At 38.6% G+C, this 20,617-nt stretch overlaps 1 protein-coding gene across 1 annotated transcript in view; it reads right to left on the bottom strand.

Annotated features, from left to right (window-relative positions):
* Positions 1-13,999: 13,999 nt before the first annotated feature.
* Positions 14,000-20,617, bottom strand: part of RSF1 (remodeling and spacing factor 1) — a 115,000-nt gene continuing 108,382 nt past the window's right edge. The window contains exons 17-18 of the mRNA XM_005867028.2: positions 20,052-20,240; positions 14,000-16,525 (exon numbers count right to left, since the gene is read on the bottom strand). Of these exons, the coding sequence (XP_005867090.2) occupies positions 15,969-16,525; positions 20,052-20,240 (746 nt within the window). The 3' untranslated portion in view covers positions 14,000-15,968. The remainder of the gene's footprint in view (positions 16,526-20,051; positions 20,241-20,617) is intronic.

Genomic DNA, 20,617 nt, shown 5'->3' with positions numbered 1-20,617 from the left:
GGGACGTACAAGAATCAACCCATGAATGCATAACTAAGTGGAATAACAAATCAATGCCATCCCTCTCTCTGTCAATAAGAAACACACACACACACACACAAAACCCAAGAGCTTAGCTATGAAAGACCTAGTGGAATTCAAGTCAGTCAGTCTCTCTAGGCATCACTTATTTATCTATAAAATCAGTGTGTTCATTCTGATGCTGTTGGACTATTGTGGCTGGAGGATGGGAGGTCTGCAGTTTTGTCTCTATCCTTTGAAGAGTTAAAGGAATTTTAGATTTTTAAATTGGGGTTATTTTGTTGGGAGTGAGACTGGAGAAGGGGCATTCAGAGCAGGGAGAGTGTTGCAGTGTTGTTGCCATATTATACAGGTGAGAGACTGGCAGTAAAACAGGGACAGATTCTAGAGCTATCCAAAGGTAAAATCCTCAGGAGCTGGAGACAGACTGGGGGGAAGTGGTGGTGAAGGTGAAGATGGGGATGGATGAAGAGAGAAGTCAACGATTATTCCTTAATTTCCAGCCTAAGTGAGTGGATTCTGACTCATTTCTCCAAGATGGAGAATTCAGGGGAAGGAGTAGGCTTTGAAAGTAACTAACCAATTGAATATCAATGACTAGTTTGAAGGTTTCCATGGGACATCTGTATATAGTTGGCCATATAGTAAAACAGCTAACAACCTAAAAATGAAATCAAGAAAAAAATTCCAGCCCTATCCGGTTTGGCTCAGTGGATAGAGTGTCGGCCTACAGACTGAAGGTCCTGGGTTTGATGCTAATCAAGGGCATATGCCCAAGTTGTGGACTTGATCCTCAGTAGGGAGCGTGCAGGAGGCAGTTGATCAATGATTCTCTCGCATCATTGATATTTCTATCTCTCTTTCCCTCTCTGAAATCAATTAAAAATGTATTCTTAAAAAGAAAATAATTCCATTTTAATGCCATCAAAATAAATAAACTACATAAGAATATATTTACCAAAGGAAAACCACATAACATTCTTGCAAAAATTAAAGAATAGCTAAAATAAAAGGAAAGACAGCTCATGTTCATTGATTGGGAGACTTACTATTGTTAAGAATCCAATATTCCCCCAAATGATCTGTTAGGGGCAAAAATGGAATATTGGGGACTAGCTATAGTTATAGGAAATATTAACCATGCTCTGTTAACCGTGATTATCTTGTTCTGATTAAAGAAAGGATATTCTAATCCGGCTGGGAGTTGTACATCCCTGTGACCTGGGAGTTCACCTTGGAATGTGGTCCATTCTTAATTAAGAATTGCCCATTATTGAGTTTTACCAAACATTCAAGGAAGAACTAAAACCTATCCTCCTCAGACTACTACAAAAAATCCAAGAGGAAGGAACACGTCCAAGCTCATTCTATGAAGCCAGCATCACCCTAATACCAAAACCAGGTAAAGACAACACAATGAAAGAGAATTACAGGCCAATATCCCTCATGAACATAGATGCCAAAATCCTCAACAAAATCTTAGCAAATCAGATCCAGCAGTACATCAGAAAGATCATACACCATGACCAAGTAGGATTTATCCCAGGAATGCAAGGATGGTACAACATCCGTAAATCAATAAACGTAATACATCACATAAACAAATTGAAAGAAAAAAACCACATGGTCATATCAATTGATGCAGAAAAAGCATTCGACAAAATCCAACACCCATTTTTGATAAAAACTCTCAGCAAGGTGGGAATAGAAGGATCATACCTCAACATAATAAAAGCCATATATGACAGGCCCACAGCCAACATCATACTCAATGGACAAAAACTAACACCATTTCCCCTAAAAACAGGAACAAGACAGGGATGCCCACTCTCACCACTCCTGTTCGACATAGTACTGGAAGTATTAGCCATTGCAATTAGACAAGAAGAAGAAATAAAAGGCATCCAAATTGGAAAAGAGGAAGTAAAACTGTCCTTATTTGCAGACGACATGATATTATACATACAAAACCCTAGAGACTCCATCAAAAAACTACTAGACTTAATACATGAATTTGGCAATGTAGCAGGATACAAAATTAACCCCAAGAAATCTGAGGCATTTCTATACACCAATAGTGAACTTTCAGAAAGAGAGATTATAAAAACAATCCCATTTACCATCGCACCAAAAAAATTAAGCTACCTAGGAATAAACTTAACTAAAGAGGTAAAAGACCTCTACTCAGAAAACTACAGGACGTTGAAAAAAGAGATAGAGGAAGACATAAAGAGATGGAAGAACATACCATGTTCTTGGATTGGTAGAATCAACATCATTAAAATGTCCATACTACCCAAAGCAATCTATAAATTCAACGCACTTCCCATTAAAATACCAATGGCCTACTTCAAAGATCTAGAACGAACTCTCCAAAAATTCATCTGGAATAAAAAAAGACCCCGAATAGCTGCAGCGATCCTGAGAAAGAACAAAGTAGGTGGGATCTCAATGCCAGATATCAAGCTGTATTACAAAGCCACTGTTCTCAAAACTGCCTGGTACTGGCACAAGAACAGACATATAGATCAGTGGAATAGAATAGAGAGTCCAGAAATTAGCCCGAACCAATATGCTCAATTAATATTTGACAAAGGAGGCAAGAACATACAATGGAGCCAAGATAGTCTCTTCAATAAATGGTGTTGGGAAAATTGGACAGATATATGCAAGAAAATGAAACTAGACCACCAACTTACACCATACACAAGAATAAACTCAAAATGGATAAAGGACTTAAATGTACGACAGGAAACCATAAAAATTCTAGAAGAATCCAAAGGCAACAAAATCTCAGACATATGCCAAAGCAATTTCTTCACTGATACAGCTCCTAGGGCAGTTGAAACTAAAGAGAAAATGAACAAATGGGACTACATCAAAATAAAAAGCTTCTGCACAGCAAAAGAAACCATCAACAAAACAACAAGAAAACCCACTGCGTGGGAAAACATATTTGCCAACGTCATATCTGATAAGGGCCTAATCTCCAAAATTTATAGGGAACTCATACAACTTAACAAAAAGAAGATAAACAATCCAATCAAAAAATGGGCAAAGGATCTAAATAGACACCTTTCAAAAGAGGACATTCAGAAAGCCAAGAGACATATGAAAACATGCTCAAAGTCACTAATCATCCGAGAGATGCAAATCAAAACAACAATGAGGTACCATCTCACACCTGTCAGAATGGCTATCATCAACAAATCAACAAACGACAAGTGCTGGAGAGGATGTGGAGAAAAAGGAACACTTGTGCACTGCTGGTGGGAATGCAGACTGGTGCAGCCACTATGGAAGACAGTATGGAGTTTCCTCAAAAAGCTGGAAATGGAACTCCCATTTGACCCTGTGATCCCACTTCTAGGAATATATCCCAAGAAACCAGAAACACCAATCAGAAAGGATATGTGCACCCATATGTTCATAGCAGCACAATTCACCATAGCTAAGATCTGGAAACAGCCTAAGTGCCCATCAGTAGATGAATGGATTAGAAAACTGTGGTACATCTACACGATGGAATACTATGCTGCTGTAAAAAAGAAGGAACTCTTACAATTTGCAACGGCATGGATGGAGCTGGAGAGCATTATGCTAAGTGAAATAAGCCAGTCAATGAAGGAAAAATACCACATGATCTCACTCATTCATGGATAATAAAGACCATTACAAACTTTTGAACAATAATAGATACAGAGGCAGAGCTGCCTCAAACTGATTGTCAAACTGCAGTGGGAAGGCCAGAGAGGGTTGGGGGGCAGAAGGGAGGGGGGTAAGAGATCAACCGAAGGACTTGTATGCATGCATATAAGCATAACCAATGGACATAAGACACTGGGGGGTAGGGGAGGCCAGGGGATTGTCAAGGGCGGGGGAAAAAAAAGGGACACATATGTAATACCCTTTGTAATACTTCAAGCAATAAAAAAAAAAGAACATAATTGCTATCGATTAGCAATTAATCTGAAGCACACACTAATGACTGCCTATGTAATAAATGCATCAAATAATTCTCAAAAAAAAAAGAATTGCCCATTATTATGGAAAGATTAACAACTTTGTTGCCCAAACAATGGAGTCCTGCCCCAGCTTGCATTGCCTACTTCCCCAGCCTGTAATTCCTACTTCCCCATGTAATCTTTGTCCTACCCAATATAAGCAGCTTGCTTATGGGGGTGTGCAGAGCAGATTTTTGTGGATGACCTGCTTACCCATAATGCTAGCATTATTGGAATAAATGCTCAAATATGATTCAACCCTGTCTCTCCTGAATTGGCTCAAGTAGTGACAGGCAGCCCGGACCTATTGTTTGTCCAGATTCAGATCTACATATTAAATATAATACCTATCAAAATTCCAATTGCCTTTTTCACAGAAATTGACAAACTGAACCTAAAATTCATTTGAAAATTCAAGGTACCCAGAATAGTCAAAATAATTTTTTTTTAAGAGCCAAGTTGGCTGGGCTGGTGTGACTCAATGGTTGAGTGTTGAGTTATGAACCAGGAGGTCACAATTTGATTCCTGGTCAGGGCACATGCCTATGTTATGGGCTCAATCCCCAGTAGGGGGCATATAGGAGGCAGCCAATCGATGATTCTCTCTTGTCATTGATATTTCCATCTTTCCCTCTTCCTTTCTGAAATGAATAAAATCTTATATAATAAAAGCCTAATATGCAAATTGACCAAACAGTGGAACAACCAGTCGCTATGATGGGCACTGACCACCGGGGGGCAGACTCTCAACATAGGAGCTGCCCTCTGGTGGTCAGTGCATTCCACAGGGGGAGTGCCGTGCCACTCAGCCAGAAGCTGGGCTCACAGCTGGCAAGTGCAGTGGCAGTGGTGGGAGCCTCTTCCGCCTCCGTGGCAGCACTAGGGAGCAGTAAGCCGAGTGGTAAGGAGCAGCGAGCAGGTGGGCGGTAAGGAGTCAGGGCTCCTGGACTGTGAGAGGGTGCAGGCCGGGCTAAGGGACACCCCCCACACCCCCCAGTGCACACATTTCATGCACTGGGCCTCTAGTAAAAAATAAAAAAGAGCCAAATTGGAGAACCCACTTCCTGATTTCAAAACTTACTACAAAGCTACAGTAATCAAGTATAATACTGGCATAAAGAGATATATAGACTAATGGAATCAAATTGAGAGTCTAGAAGTAAACCAATACATTCCTGGTCAATTGAGTTTTGACAAGGATGCCAAGATAATTCAATGGGGGAAAGAATAGTCTTTTCAATAAGTGGTGCTGGTACCACTGGATAGCCACATGCAAAAAGAATGAATTTGGGTCTCTACCTCACACCACATACAAAAATAACTCAGAATGGTTTAAAGACCTACATTTAAGAGCTAAACATATAAAACTCTTAGGAGGAAACATAAAACATAACTTTTTAAGACAATGAATTAGATAAGAGTTTTCTAGATATCACATCTAAAACATGAGCAAAAAGAAAAAACAGAAATTGGATATCATCAAAATTAAAAACCTTTGTATGCCAAAGACCACCATCAAAAAAGTAAAAAGACAACCTGCAGAACTGGAGAACGTATTTGCAAATCATTTATTTGTTAAGCGTTGGGTATCCAGAATATATAAAGGATTCTTACAACTCAACAATAGAAAGAGATAATCCAATTGAAAATGGGCAAAGAATTTTTAAGATGCTTCTGTAAAGAAGATATACAAGTGGCCAAAAAGCACATGAAAAGATGGTCAACGTCATTATCAGAGAAATGCAGATTAAAACCACAATGAAAAACCACTTCATATCCACTAGCATGGCTGTAATAAAAAAGACTGATAATAGTGTTATTGGTGTGGAGAAATTGGAACTTTCATGCATTGCTATGGAAATGTAACAAGATTCAGATACTGTGTAAAACAGTTTAGCAGTTTCTTGAAACATAGAGTTACCATATGATCTAGCAATTCTATTTCTAGGTATAAACTTAAGAGAATTGAAAACATATGCCCACACAAAAACTTGAATACAAATGTTTATTATTCATAACAGCCCAAGAGTTGGAACAATTCAAATATCCACCAATTGATGAATGGATAAACAAGATGTGATATATCCATTTAGTAGAACATGATTTACCCATGAAAAGGAATGATGTGCAGATTCATGCTAAAACATGGATGAAATAATGAAAACATGCTAAATTAAAGAAGTCAGACACAAAGGGCCACATATTATATAATCGTCTCTATATATGAAATGTCCAGAATAGGCAAGTCCTTACAGACAATGGTGAGTGCTAGTAATACGGGGTTTCTTCTGGGGATGATGACAACCTAGTGAACATACTGAAAACCATTGTACTCTTTAAAATGGTGAATTCTATGGCATGTGAATTACATCTCAATTTTAAAAATCAAGAAGAAAGGCTTTTAAATAAAATTTTCTAGTATTTTTATTTTGGAAACCATTGCATGAGCACATCCAGATTATTGAAAGTGGCTGTCACAGAGAGGTCAATCATCCTAAACACTGTTTCCTAGCTGTAGGACAGTGGAGAAGCACCAGCCCTGTTCGAGGGGGGTGCAAACCTTGAAGCTGTCTCCGGAAATAGATAGCCCCAGACACTAAAAACAGGCTAAGAAAGTTAGGTTCTGACTAATTGTTAAAATAAACTAGATATGAGAATGCCCGGCAGCAGTGATAAACTCCCATGCTATTAGGACGCAGCCCAGACCCCTTTGGAATTTCTTTGTCCCCCTTACTCCCTCCTACATGAGAGATTTACAGTTTGGCCATTTGGCCTGGGGTCTTGGCCAACAGGTCAAGCTGTCCTAGCAGACAGGATGTCTTGTTAGAAGGTAATAAATGTTCCAGGAAGCCTCTGGCAGATGCATGTAACCAAAGAGTTAAGCGATAAGAAGACCACTCCTCTTTGATCTCTTTGTTCTCAGTACACCCCACCCCTGTTTCAAATGGTGCATAAAAGACTGTAACTGGAGCTGCTCGGGGTTGCTCCCCGTGCGCACTTTCTGCCGCGGAGGCAGCCCAGGTTCGAATCTGCTAATAAAGAAACTCCCTCTCCAAATTGGCAAGGGGAGAGGATCTGTTTCACCAAATTCTTGGCTTGTCGTGGTTTCTGTTCTCGCGGGCAGCTTCTCCTTATAACACTAGCCTTCTCTCCCCCGCTCGTACACCGTTCCTGGTTGTGGGTCCTTACCTCTTATCCTTGCCTCCTTGGCACTGTCCTGATTCTCCTTATAGCATCTCGGTAAAATTCCAGCCCTGCCTTCTGGATCAGCCTGAATCTGAAGCTGCTCATTTCTTGCCAACATAGATCAGCTTTCATTCCATTAAGATAAACTCTGATTCAAGAATTTCTTAACCTTGTTTTTTTTTAAAGATATTTTCCTACCTGGTTAATATCTTACATAAAAAAGCCTAAGTGACCAACCGGTAGCTATGATGTGAACTGACCATCAGGGGGCAGACGCTCAATGCACAGGCATGGAAACATGGAACAGAGGGGAGGAGGAGGGTGGGCCAAGAGATTAACCAAAGATCTTATATACATACTAGAGGCCCGGTGCATGGATTCATGCATGGGTGGGGTCCTTCGGCCTGGCCTGTGGGGACCAGGCCGAAACTGGCAGTCTGATATCCCCCAAGGGGTCCCAGATTGCAAGAGGGTGCAGGCCAGGCCAAGGAACCCCATCAGTACATGGATCCATGCACTGGGCCTCTAGTATCCTATATAATAAAAGCCTAATATGCAAATTGTCCCCTCAACCAGTAGTTTGTCCAGGGAGCAGGGCTGGCCAACTGCCATGGCCCCTCCCCTTGGCTGGCCCCACTCCTTCCAGCGGCCACGGCAGGCAGCTGGGGGAAGGAAGGCCCTGGCTAGCAGCCGCTAGGGACCCTACCCCTGCATGAATTTCGTGCACTGGGCCTCTAGTATGTATATATATTAATATTTTTTTATTGATTTGAGAAACATTGATGAGAGAAACATCAATTGGCTGCCTCTTGCATGCGCCCTCCTAGGGATCGAGCCCACAACCCAGGCATGTGCCCTGACCAGGAGTGGGACTGGTGACCTCTTGGTGCATGGGATAACACTCAACCAACTGAGCCACACTGGTTAGGGCTGGTTAATAGTTTTTCTGGTTAATATTTTAAATCAGAATTGCAAATAGAGATAGACTCCACTAGTTTGTTAGTAAAAAATGATTTTTCTGTGAATCTTACTGTATTCCAAGAGTAAGGAAAATCTATCAGATCAACGTTTGTAGATGAGAATCATACTCAGGTTGGTATGGCCTCTTAAAGTCATCTGGTCTAACCTCTTCTGAATGTGTAAAGCTATTATTCTCCTGCCAAGTGCCATTTCAGCCTAAACCTAAACATCCCCTACTGGTGAGAATTCACTCCCAAGTTATTAGAAAACTGTAAAAAAGTTTTTCTATAGAAAAAACTGAAAGCTTTTTTTTTTGCTTTAAGGCTTCTACCCTCTGATCTAGTTCTGTGCTCTCACAAAGCCACACAGAACAAGTCCAAGGCCTCTTTAATGTGTCAGTTCTCCAGAAGCTAAAGATAGAAATCAAGAATAGCTTTCTAAAGAATTCACCTACTTGGCAAATAGCTTTAAAATTATTTTGAGAAAATTGATGCACTTGCAAATTTACTTTCTAGATAGTGAAATCAATTCATCTATTTCTGGGGTGGTAAAAGTCTTCAACCTTCATTAACTATTCTTGAAAATTCTGTTTTCCATGTGCCACAAAGTTTAAAATAAACTAAATTTGCAAACACATCATGCTAAATACATCCAATTATTTAAATATTTTATTATGACAATTGACATATATTAAGAGAAATGACAGAAGTATAATAAAACATTTTGAAAGAAAAAGTTACACAATTCAGCCAATAGCTGTAAAATAGCTTTAGGCCTACCTTATAACACCAAGAGATCTGATCAGACTGTAGTGAGACATTGAACATTTCATTAACAAAAATATTGGCACCAGCCACAACATATTTTGGTTGTCACTTACAAGGATTATATTGAAACAACTATGCACTGCAATTCTAACACACTACGTGTTTATACACTGCAGTTAGCCCCCGAAGCTTTAAGCTACCAGGAATTCCCACATTTCCTATGCACAAATTTACTTTGTGCATTATTGGGATCACATTTCCAGTTTTCAGACCTCTTTCCCTCCCACCCCCACACACATGCAGTATGATATATGTGGTAGAGAGCACTCCAGTTTCCTCTATTTGACTAATAGCACGTTCCTGATTACCTCAACAGTTTGTTAATCTTGGAGCTTCTGCTTTAGCTCTCATCTCATAAAAACAAAATAAAGCATCTGAGAACCTGTTCCAGGAATAATTTGTCTTATGCATAGGAAAATAAAGCATTTCATATAAGCATGTCTGAAAATCCAAGAGGCATTCTGAGCAAACACCCCTGAATTCCAGCTATTACTTTAAAATCAAAATGAAAATCTTACATATACCATTTACAAATTCTCATCTGGAATTTGTATTCTTCACCTGGAAATTCGATTCCCAGGCTTCACCTCTGATCAGAAAGGATAGCCAAGAAACTGACGTCCCACATTAGCTGACAATAAAGTTAGCTTGGGTAGACATTATGACACACGGAGATGAATTTAATGCTTTCCAAGAATACACTTGTGCTACAAAGGTGAGAAATTAGAATGATAAAATCATCAGATGGCAAAAAGTACTGGCATTTAAACAAAAGTGTCTTAATAAAACTATGGTACAATGTGCCATTAAGACTGCTAGAATTGGCAGCTCTACAAGACGACAAAATACTTTTTATCAAATAAGGGAATTGGAATTCGAAGCTAATACTCTTTCCTGCCATTCTCCAGCAAGTATTCCTGTAGAATTAAGTCTACTGAATAACAAGAACCAAATTGATCAATTCTAGTTGTTCCTTCTTTTACAGATTGAAAAGAAACCAAACTCTGCCCGCACTTGCCCTCAAACCCAGCACAGGACACTCCCTTTCAAGTTGTATACAAAACCTCCTGGCAGGTTTGGTTGAGCTACAATTCAGATACTGTTATCAAAAAGCTACTTTGATAAGAACAAAACACCAGACCAACATTATCAATATCCTAGTTAGGCATCACAAAAATCACACTCTAAGAATATGCTCTTTACTGACAAAATTTGGGCCATTATAGCTGTTTCAAAGTAGAAAAGTCCCATTTACATTGACATAAACTAGATCTGCGTGTTTATTTGTGTCTATGCGTGTGTATAATTTTCATGCAATGATCTTAAAACTTTGGAGACAAGGATTATTTGCCTAATTTCAAAGCTTGTCCACATGGCAGTACTGATATGCACCAACTCTGCTAAAGGGCAGGAGAATGAAGAAGACCATGGCACACATTCTTTTTAAACAATTTTAGGTTTAATTACATAATGCACCTGTAGATGTTCTAGCATAAACACAGTTGTAAAAATCTACATCCTATTTTAGGGTATTTTCCCACTTCTCATCCCTTAAAAGCTGTACAGTTATAAAAATGTGACTCTCAAGCAAAATAAACTTTGTTTTTTTTTTGCAACATACAAAATAAGTTAAACGATTCAGAAGGTCTTGAGCCATTACGTTTCCCCATGACTGTGTCTGGCTATCCATAAGCATGACATGTGGCTCCTGGTCTATGACCAGAACTCAATAAATACAGGCCCAACAAAACCCCAAACACTTAAATTAGATTTCTTTAGAAGCTGATGAAAGTTAAGAAAACATATAGTTAGGGTTAACAATTCTATTCTTAACTTACATTATCCAGTGGCAAAATGAACAAGGCGGGTCACTCAGTCCTTAGTGCATTTTCTAGCTTGTACCGGTTTGGCAAAAAAACCACAAATGTAGTTCCTTTAAAAAATGTTTTTTCTTATTCAAAATGTCTAAAGAGCTTAATTAAAACATCTCTACACATCAATTAATTTGTTATGCCCTCTAATATAACTTATGCATAGGATAGACATCTTAAAGTAATTAAAATAAAAACAGCATCTTCACTAACTGAAATCACTAAATGTGCCAGAATTGGGTTTGCAGCATTTCCCAGAGCAAGATGGTATAAATATAAAATGCACACAAACAAACAAAAACAAACTGAGCTTACATGACCAAAATGAGGAGAAAAAGCCACTCATGGAATCCTAATAAATTTCTGAGAGAAGTGATATGAATAAAAAGTGTTGCATGTTCAATCTAAGGTATTTATATACCAAGCATACTACATTTTGGCTTTTAACGACTGCTCGCTTGCTGGGCAATAACCCTATCTTCAACACATGTTACACAGTTCCTTAGCAATTCTTGGCACTCAAAAACTGTCAGATGATCATTTACGTTGGAGTGAAATATTTTGAAAACAAACTAAGTGTACACATAACACAATAACCCAGTTTAAATACACTGATAGCAAAAGGCGTCGCGTTCAGGATTGGCATAAAAACAATCAAGAAAATCAGCAGTTAGCTTGCCACTTCCAAGGTAGTTTATAGCTACACACTGGGAATGGTGGATGAAATAGGAATGGATTTTGTTCTAAGTTTAATAACAGATATTAAGCAGAGGACCAGGTAGATTACAACAGATCTGCAGTTTTGGCATTCTCACTTCTTGGGAGAACCAGGAATATATTTTTAGAATGTCAAACCAAGAAAAGGACCTTCACAACTTTCCTCTAGACCAGTGGTTCTCAACCTTTCTAATGCCGCAACCCTTTAATACAGTTCCTCATGTTGTGGTGACCCCCAATTTCATTGTTACAAATTGAACATAATTAAAGCATAGTGATTAATCACAAAAACAATATGTAATTATATATGTGTTTTCCAATGGTCTTAGGTGACCCCTGTGGAAGGGTCGTTCGGCCCCCAAAGGGGTCGCGGCCCACAGGTTGAGAACCGCTGCTCTAGACTTTCTGTAATTAAATGTTCATAATTTCATATCAGTTATAATTATTTATCTGATTTTTGTCAATGATTTCATAGGATTCATTTTTATCCTAATATCTAAAGTACGTATACATGTTTATATATATATATATTCATTCCATAAAAAAAAAGATCTATAGCTGTGAGGAAATGCCATGAATTATGGCCTGTTCCATCGTGTTGGGGAAAGGCAGAGTTCACAACGTTTTCTGAGTGTGAAACTTGAAGATTCATTAGGTTCCTTTCAGTTGTATGGTAGTACAAACTAGCGAATGGTGAACAATTCGCAGCCCCACAAACATAAGCTACAAAAGCATTCCTTATGACAAAGGAAATCCCATCAACCCCACTTAAAAATAGCTAACATCTCCCCATTTTACCTCTAAATAACAAGTAAACTTCTACATTTTCTTTACTATATGTACCTTGCTCAAAACACATATTATGGGATGGGTCCTATCAACTAGAAAATGAAAACTGGAGTTTATATCCTTTTAAAATTAGTTTAAAAATCTTTTTGCAACAGCTTCCTCATCATTTGAAGTCCTTGGTTCTTTGGCAGGTCAAACTTATTAAAACGATTATCAGTAGACGTGAATTGATTCTAAATGAAACTCTTTACTCTCTGAATTTGCCATCTTAACCAAATGGAAAAAGATGTGTCCAGGAAACCCAACCTCAATATATCAGGTGTATTCTAGAAAATATCCCTGCCATCATTCTGTAGTAATGTACCAACATTGGAAAATGTTTCACATAGAACACTATTTCATCAGCACAAATCTATAAAACCAAAAGGTGTATTTTCAGTCTGAATTTTTTCACATAATTAAAAGCCTCTACTTTATGACAATTTGGCTCATTTTCAAACCTTTACAGAAACTGCAAACTACATAGCCTGAGTACTAAACTACATCTCCCGTTAATACATTTGCTTTACACGATGGAGTTTTATATCAGGAATCCAAATTGTATTTCAAAAAAGGGGGGGTTAAAGTATTAAACGACTCTATTGTGAACCTAAATCCATGGTTAGTACTCCAATAACAAGGACTCAAGATGTTCTATACCCTAGATGAATTGCTGCTTTCCTATGCACTGTCCAGTTCCTAATGACTGAATTATGTCTTGGGATATAAAATGTTTACTATTTCCTAATTTTTAAAAACTTCTTCAAAGTATGTTCAGAGTTAATATTTCAGTGAACAGACTCTTTCAGGGACTGAATCTAAACACCAATTAGCAGAGTTGTTTTTTAACTGTTCAACATTTAATCACTCAATGAATCTCTCTGCATAAGAATTTATAAGTATCAGCTGCTTGGATTACATTCTTTGTAAATGAAAGTTAATTAGTTTAATCAGAGTGTAAGGTTAGAAGGAACACACTATCAACTTCACAAACAATTCAAGTTGGTAAACAATGGGCAGCAAAAGTGGTATCATAATGTCCCATATCAATGGGACATTTGCTGAATGAATGCTCAGTCTTCACAATGATAAAAAATTACCTTTTGCTCTCTGTAACAGAAGAGTACAAAGAACTCATTTCACATTAGGCGTCCTGTAAAAGAAATAATCTACCCATTTAATACTTATCACTTGCTTAACTGAACAGAATAGGTGGAAGCAGGAGCTGGTGTGTCCAGAGGTAGAAACAGGGCACATGGGAGTTTCCACACATAGTGGCTTGACCAGCTTGCAGGACTACCAGTAAAATAGTAGAGGGAGAATGGGAACAGGATAGGCCACTGGAACATTCTAGCCACTTACCTTGCACTAGTGGGAATCCTTCTATGGCCTGACTGTTTAAAAAGGCTAACATTCTTAAGACTTCCAAATAAAAGAAACAAACCTAACTAGAAAGGAGGCTTGTTAATGAATGTGGCTCCTTACATAGCCCTCTGCTCTATTGTCTGTGAATATGAGCCCTTCCCTCCCTTCCAGTGGAACATTGTCTCAAAATAAAAATCACAACTTACTTGGAACCACATGCTATGTGTGCACCCTATTTTTAGGCTGCTTTCATTATTTTATTTTTTATACAGATACATATACATTGCTAGAATCAAAGCAAAAATATTAATGGGCAGGTACTACAGAACTAAAGTGAAACAAAACAAATAAAAGAACCAATAACTGAAGAACAACAGCTATAAACTTTCAAGGTCAAAAAGATAAGATTTAAGGGCAACACCTGTTGAGGAGGGAAAAGAAGGAGTATAAAGTTTCTAGAGAGGTATTTATAATGCAAGTCTAATGCCAGCTTTTTAATAATAAAAAAGAGAAGTGCTTTACTATACACTGACTAGCACATATGCTTAATTTGGAAAGAAAAATTAATGAAGTTCTTGGGCCAGCAGCAGATATGGTGTGTCCATTGCCGGCAACAGACACAACACTGGAACAGAAAAACCCAAATCCCAGGGCAAAAGTATTCACAGAAGTAATGGCTGAAGGTTTCAGAATTTGACAGGCAAGGTTTAATCTCAAGTGCTACACTTTGTACAATGTTATTTATGGCTCTGCCTGAAATTTTACAGCTGTAACAGAAACTAAGACAAAGCTCATATTTTAGTGTCAATTACATGTTAGATACAAACCCCTTTTCTTGAAACAAAGGGCTTAACTTTTTTTTTTTAAGTGTTGAGATGTTTGAAATGGATGTCATGCCTATTAAGTACACTGGTGTTCTCAATCAACTCTATGTTGGTCATGTGACTATTGATGAATTTTAATAGAAGTCTAATAGCCAAAGGCAAAAACTACATTCAAACCCTGCTAATATATCCAGGCAGATAAGAAAGTACAACACACACACATACATACATACATACACACACACACACACACACACACATGCTAAAACTCAAACTAAAAATCTCCCAAAGGAACTGCTTTGTTTGTAGACTTCAATTTGAAGTAGATACTAAGGGCAAGAATAAACCAGTTAAAATTCACCTGAAAATCCTTTCCCCTTCTTCAAATGTGCTAAAATACCACTATCAGCTTAGCATCTCTTCATGTATGTTATGTATAGATGTATTTGTTTCAAAATGATATTTTATATATTTAAATAGGTGGCCAGAACAAAAGAGTTACACTATCTGCAAAGTTTACAGTCCACTGGGCCTTAAAAGAAGACTACACTCATTTCACTAATAACTTTCCATGATAGTACATTAGAGGCCACCTCATCATCATTGCATAAAGCTGTTTTAAATTTGTTGCTAGCACAATCTGGTTGTCAAAGCTTCATTTTACATTTTACTGTACAAATACTTTTCAGATGATTTTTTTAAAACAAGAAACTCTGCTATACCAAACGTAGAGGTTTTTTTTAGGATGGTACCCTTTTGGACTCTTCTTTATTAAGTGTGGTTATCTCCAATAGTAAACAAGTTGATTCATGAATGCTGCTACTAAATGACTTACGTATGATGTTATCTACAATTCTCAAACTGCAACAACACAGACTTGAACTTTTAAACAGTCTGTTAATCATCATCTATGCCATGAATGTTTAAATATAATATATATTTAATATGAAAAAGCTAAAGCACAAGTGCTTTCTCCCACCCCTAATTCTGTTCTCGGCCCTCGCAGATCCGGAATGCATTCTTTATCCACCCTTTTTCACAAAGTCAGGAGAGCTCAGGAAATATAAAGTCAAAAATATACAAATCTTTGTTGTTATTATAATAAGATTTTTTTTTCCATGAATGAAATTACCAAGGACCATGAACTTGGAAAAAGAAAATCAAAAGGAATTTACAGCAATTATTTATCTTCAAAGTTCAAAACTGGTCACTTCACAGAAAGACTTCAGGGTTTGTTGAAATTTTTCTTCTAAAAAGTCATTCTGTAGTGGAGTTTTCTAGGAAAAATAAAACCGCTTTTAATAACTGGCCCGCTGGTGTGAGAGCTACCGTGGAATAAATTAGCACAAAAATGGAAAAAAAGTCTTATAACTGTTCACTGTTACAGACGTAATCAACAAGGTCAGTCACTCTCAAAAGCTCATCTTCGTCCTCTTCTGGTGCCCCTGCCTCCTGCCCACCACTTGTCCCATTGGGGGCCAGGCTTGCACTGGCTGTGCTGTTGTCCTTGGGGGTCTGAGGCTTCTCAGCTGGCTTGCCAATCAAATTCTCAATGGCTTTGCCAGGACTCTGTCCATTGGTGGAAGGTAAGTCCACTAAGCTATAGTCCAATGGGCTTCCCACCTTGCCTACATTTTCAAAGTCCTCTTCCTCATCACTGTCTATCCGATAGGGCTTCTTGGTGCTCTCCTGTTCTGAGGGCAGGACCCTGGGCTGGCTATCACGGGCAGGCTCATCTGCATCTCCATGAACATTGTCACAACTCTCCTCGTCTGTCTCAATCCGGTGTAGCCGTTTTCGGGATGGTTTGTCTTCCTCTTCTGCTTCTGAATACTCATCTGCACTTCGACCCCGCTTTCGAACTGACCGCTTTGATTCTTTAGCTAGCTCCTCATCTTCAGAGTTCTTGGACATATAGCTCTCTAGAATAAACAGCACATTTAACCATAAACAAATTTGAGTACTTCTCCTTTTCCTCCCCATTCATGATGTGTCCTGCTTTCAGACTTGTTTGTACACAAATATGTCCCTTCAATAATTGGCCTGATTTTTCTCTCCTCTCAGTCCCATAACAATACCCAATGGGATTCATATGTACCTATGATTTTAGGAAAGAGCAGAATCAAATTTTTTGGCGAAATCTTGCCCAACTCTGGACAACTGAAACACTGTGCTGACTCTCATCCCATGTTATTAAATGTCCTTGCTAGTCTTTAAATGTCTTCCCTTGTCTATACTCACATCTATGTGATCCAACCTAGTCTCATGGCTTGGCATAACATCTATATGCTGGTAACTCTCACATTTGTTTTTAGGTACCCCCTAAATTCCAGACTCGTGTCAAATTGCTTACTCAACACCTATGCTTGGATTTCTAAACAGACATCTCAAACCTAAAGTGTTATCTGAGCTCCTAAACCCCCACCTCAAATTTGTGCTATTCTGATCTCCACCTTCTCGGTTATTGACAACTCTATTCTTCCAATTGCTCACTTATCCTTGACTCCTTCCTACCATCTAATGCAACAGTTAATCCTTTAGGTCTACCTTCAAAATATATCCATAATTTGACTTTTTCATCCCTTTGTCGCTTCTACCCTAGTCTTACCTACCATCATCTCTCACCTGGCCTATTTCAATGGCCTCCCACCTGATCCTAGATTCTAACCATGTCCCCTTCAATTAATGCATAACACAGCTACCATAATCAAACAAAAACATGTCAGGTCATATCACTCACTTCTACAAAATTCTCATTATTTCTCATCTTACACCAAATAAAATCCTAAATCTATATACAATAGCCTACTACACTTATCCAATGTGGTAGCCAGTAATGACATATGGCTACTTTAAATTTAAATTAGAATTAAATAAAAATTAAAAATTCAGTTCCTCCATTACACTAGCCACATTTCAAGTGCTCAATAGTCACATAATACTAGTGGCTACTATTTGAACAGCACACAGAATGTTTTCATCAGTGCAGAAAGTTCAACTGAACAGCACTGATACTCCTCAGGGGTTGGAAAAATATTTTTGTAAAGGGCAGTCTCTAGTACAACCATTCAACTTTGTGTGAAAGCAGTACAGACTGTATGTAAAAAAAAAAAATGGCTATGGCTATGTTCCATTATAACTTGATTTACAAAGTGTTTATTTACACAAACAGGTAGGCTGTAGTTTGCTGACTATTGCTCAACGTGATCTGGTCCCTGTTGATCTCCCTGCTTCACCTCATCCTTTTCTTCCCCTCCAACCTGGCCTCCCTTCTATTCTTTGAACATGCCAGGCACAAACTTGCCTTATGACCTTCACATTGTGGTTTCACATGCCTGAATCACTCTTCTTAGAAAACTGCATGACATACACTCAACATTTCTTTCAGGTCTTTACTCAAATGTTGTCTTCTTAGGGAGATATTCACATGGTACCCAACCTGAAATTCCAACTACTCTCCCAACCCAAATTTCTCCCTTATTTTGCTCTACAGCTTTTATCTCCACCTAACAGATTATATATTCTACTTATTTATCTTGTATATTATCTTTGTTCCCCCGACCCCCACTAAAAGTTACATGACGAAGTTACCCATGGTTTTTGGCTCTTTTGTTCACTTTCCTATTCTCAGTGCCTAGAATAGTGAATAGTATTTGCTTTTTAGAGTTGAATTAATGAATTCATGTTTGTTTTTAATGACACAAGAAAATAACACACATTCAACCCGAAGTTCACCTTCCTTCTTTAACCTCCCCTATTCAAATATATTTCCCCCTTTTCTCTCCTGGCATGCACTCACACTTAATTGATAAGGATCTATGAAAGCAAACAATCTTCAAAACAGATAATTAAATATATAAAAAAGAAACAGGAAAAGGAGAGAGTTAGAATCATTTAATAAAGTAAACTTGGAAAGAATTCTGGAATAACTCCAGACACTAAATGGAGGCCCTGGACAGGTGGCTCAATTGGTTGGAGGGTCATCCGTGCACCAAAAAGGTTTCGGGTCCTGGCCAGTTTTGCTCAGTGGATAGAGCGTCAGCCTGTGGACTGAAGGGTCCCAGGTGCAATTCCGGCCAAGGGCACATGCCCAGGTTTCGGGCTTGAACCCAGTGGGGGGCGTGCATGAGGCAGCCAATCAATGGTTCTCTCTCATCATTGATGTTTCTATATCTCTCTCCCTCTCCCTACCTCTCTGAAATCAATAAAAGAAATATATTAAAAAAAAAAAAGGTTTCGTGTTCCATCCCCAGTCAGGGCTTTACAGGAGGCAACCAATCGATGTTTCTCTCTCACATCGATGTCTGTCTGTCTGTCTCTCTCATTTTCTCTCTCTCCCTTTTTCCCTCCCTCCCTCCCCCTCTCCCTCAAATCAATAAGAAGATCCTTGGGGAGGATTTTTTTAAAAAAATGGATATCACAAATTCATATTTTAGAGCTTTTCCTGAACTTCTGGTATGGGGCACAGCTATAGCTATTAAGAAATAAAAGGCACCAACTGAAGCTTCCTGTCAAGATGGACAGAAACAGTAAGTACCTTGGTTTGGAAGTGTCCAGCTATTCAGGTACTCAAGTTAAAGGAGGTTATTTCAAAATGAGGGCCATAAATAATAAGGGAGCAGAAAAAATCTTGCTTAGATCACAATTTTGAGATTCATCTAGTTTCCATGAAAAATGTAATTATTACAATGGTGAACTTAAAAATTTGTATCTTGCCCAACGGGTGTGGCTTAGTGGTTGAGCATCGACCTATGAACCAGGAGCTCACAGTTCGATTCCCGGTCAGGACACATGTCCAGGTTTTGGGCTTGAACCCCAGTTGGGGGTGTGCAGGAGGCAGCTGATCAATGAATTCATGACATATAACTGGGTTGCAGCTTGATCTGGGTAGGAGGCGTGCAAGAGGCAGCCAATTGATGTTTCGCTCTCATATTGACACCTCTCTCTCTCCCTCCCCAACCCCCCTGCTTGCTCTCTTTCTAAAATCAATAGAACTATTTAAAAAAACTGTATCTTGCCCTAGCTGGTTTGGCTCAATGAATAGAGTGTCGGCCTGTGGACTGAAGGGTCCCAGGTTCGATTCCAGTCAAGGGCACATGCCCGGGTTGTGGGCTCGATCCCCAGTAGGCAGGAGGCAGCCAATCAATGATTCTCTCTCATCATTGATGTTTTTCTTTCTTTCTCCTTTTCCCTTCTTCTCTGAAATAAAAATATATTTTAAAAAACAAATAAAAAATAAAATGCTCACAATGATTAAAAACAACAACAACAAAAAACCTGTATCTTATCAACTAGCATTTATTTAAATTTTAAATAGTGACCAGGCATAAAATAATGAATTTTGTCTCAAAGATATTACTGGTTATATTGAATTTCTTAGAAATGGTATAGAGTTCATTTTATTTCTGCCTTGTCCAAACTTCCATAAATTGGAGATCTATTCCTCACCTTCACTCTCTGAGCTGGAAAGCCGGCGCTTGTGAACTCGTCTGATTTCTTTACCACGCCGTAAACTTTTCTGGGAACCTTCACTCTCTGAATCTTCTTTGTAGTTAATTTGTCTTTTCTGGTTCCTCCTTGACCGCCTTCGCCGAGTCTCTACATAATCATCACTAAAGTCATCGCTAAAATCACTTTCTATTAAAAAAGAAGCAAAAGAAAAAAAAAGTCATATACAAAATTTGTTTGTTAAATAGAAATGTAGTTAGCTTAGGTTATAAGAATGCAAAGCTACTAAGAAGAGTTCATTTTAAACAATTTTTAAATGAATAATAACTTTAAGTCCCTTATTTTCTTATTAATAACTAGAGGCCCGGTGCACAAAAATTTGTGCACTCAGGGGGTCCCTCAGCCCAGCCTGTGCTCTCTCGCAGTATGGGACCCCTCAGGGGATGTCCACCTGGTGGCTTAGGCCTGCTCCCCGGGGGATTGGGCCTAAGCTGGCAGTCAGACATCCCTCTGGCAGCCCGGGAGCCCTCGGGGGATGTCCACTTGCCAGCGGGGAGCAGGTCTAA

This window comes from Myotis brandtii, unplaced genomic scaffold, assembly GCF_000412655.1.
Source record: "Myotis brandtii unplaced genomic scaffold, ASM41265v1 scaffold244, whole genome shotgun sequence".
Lineage (NCBI taxonomy): Eukaryota > Metazoa > Chordata > Mammalia > Chiroptera > Vespertilionidae > Myotis > Myotis brandtii.
This window is presented reverse-complemented; position numbering and strand designations above follow the sequence as displayed.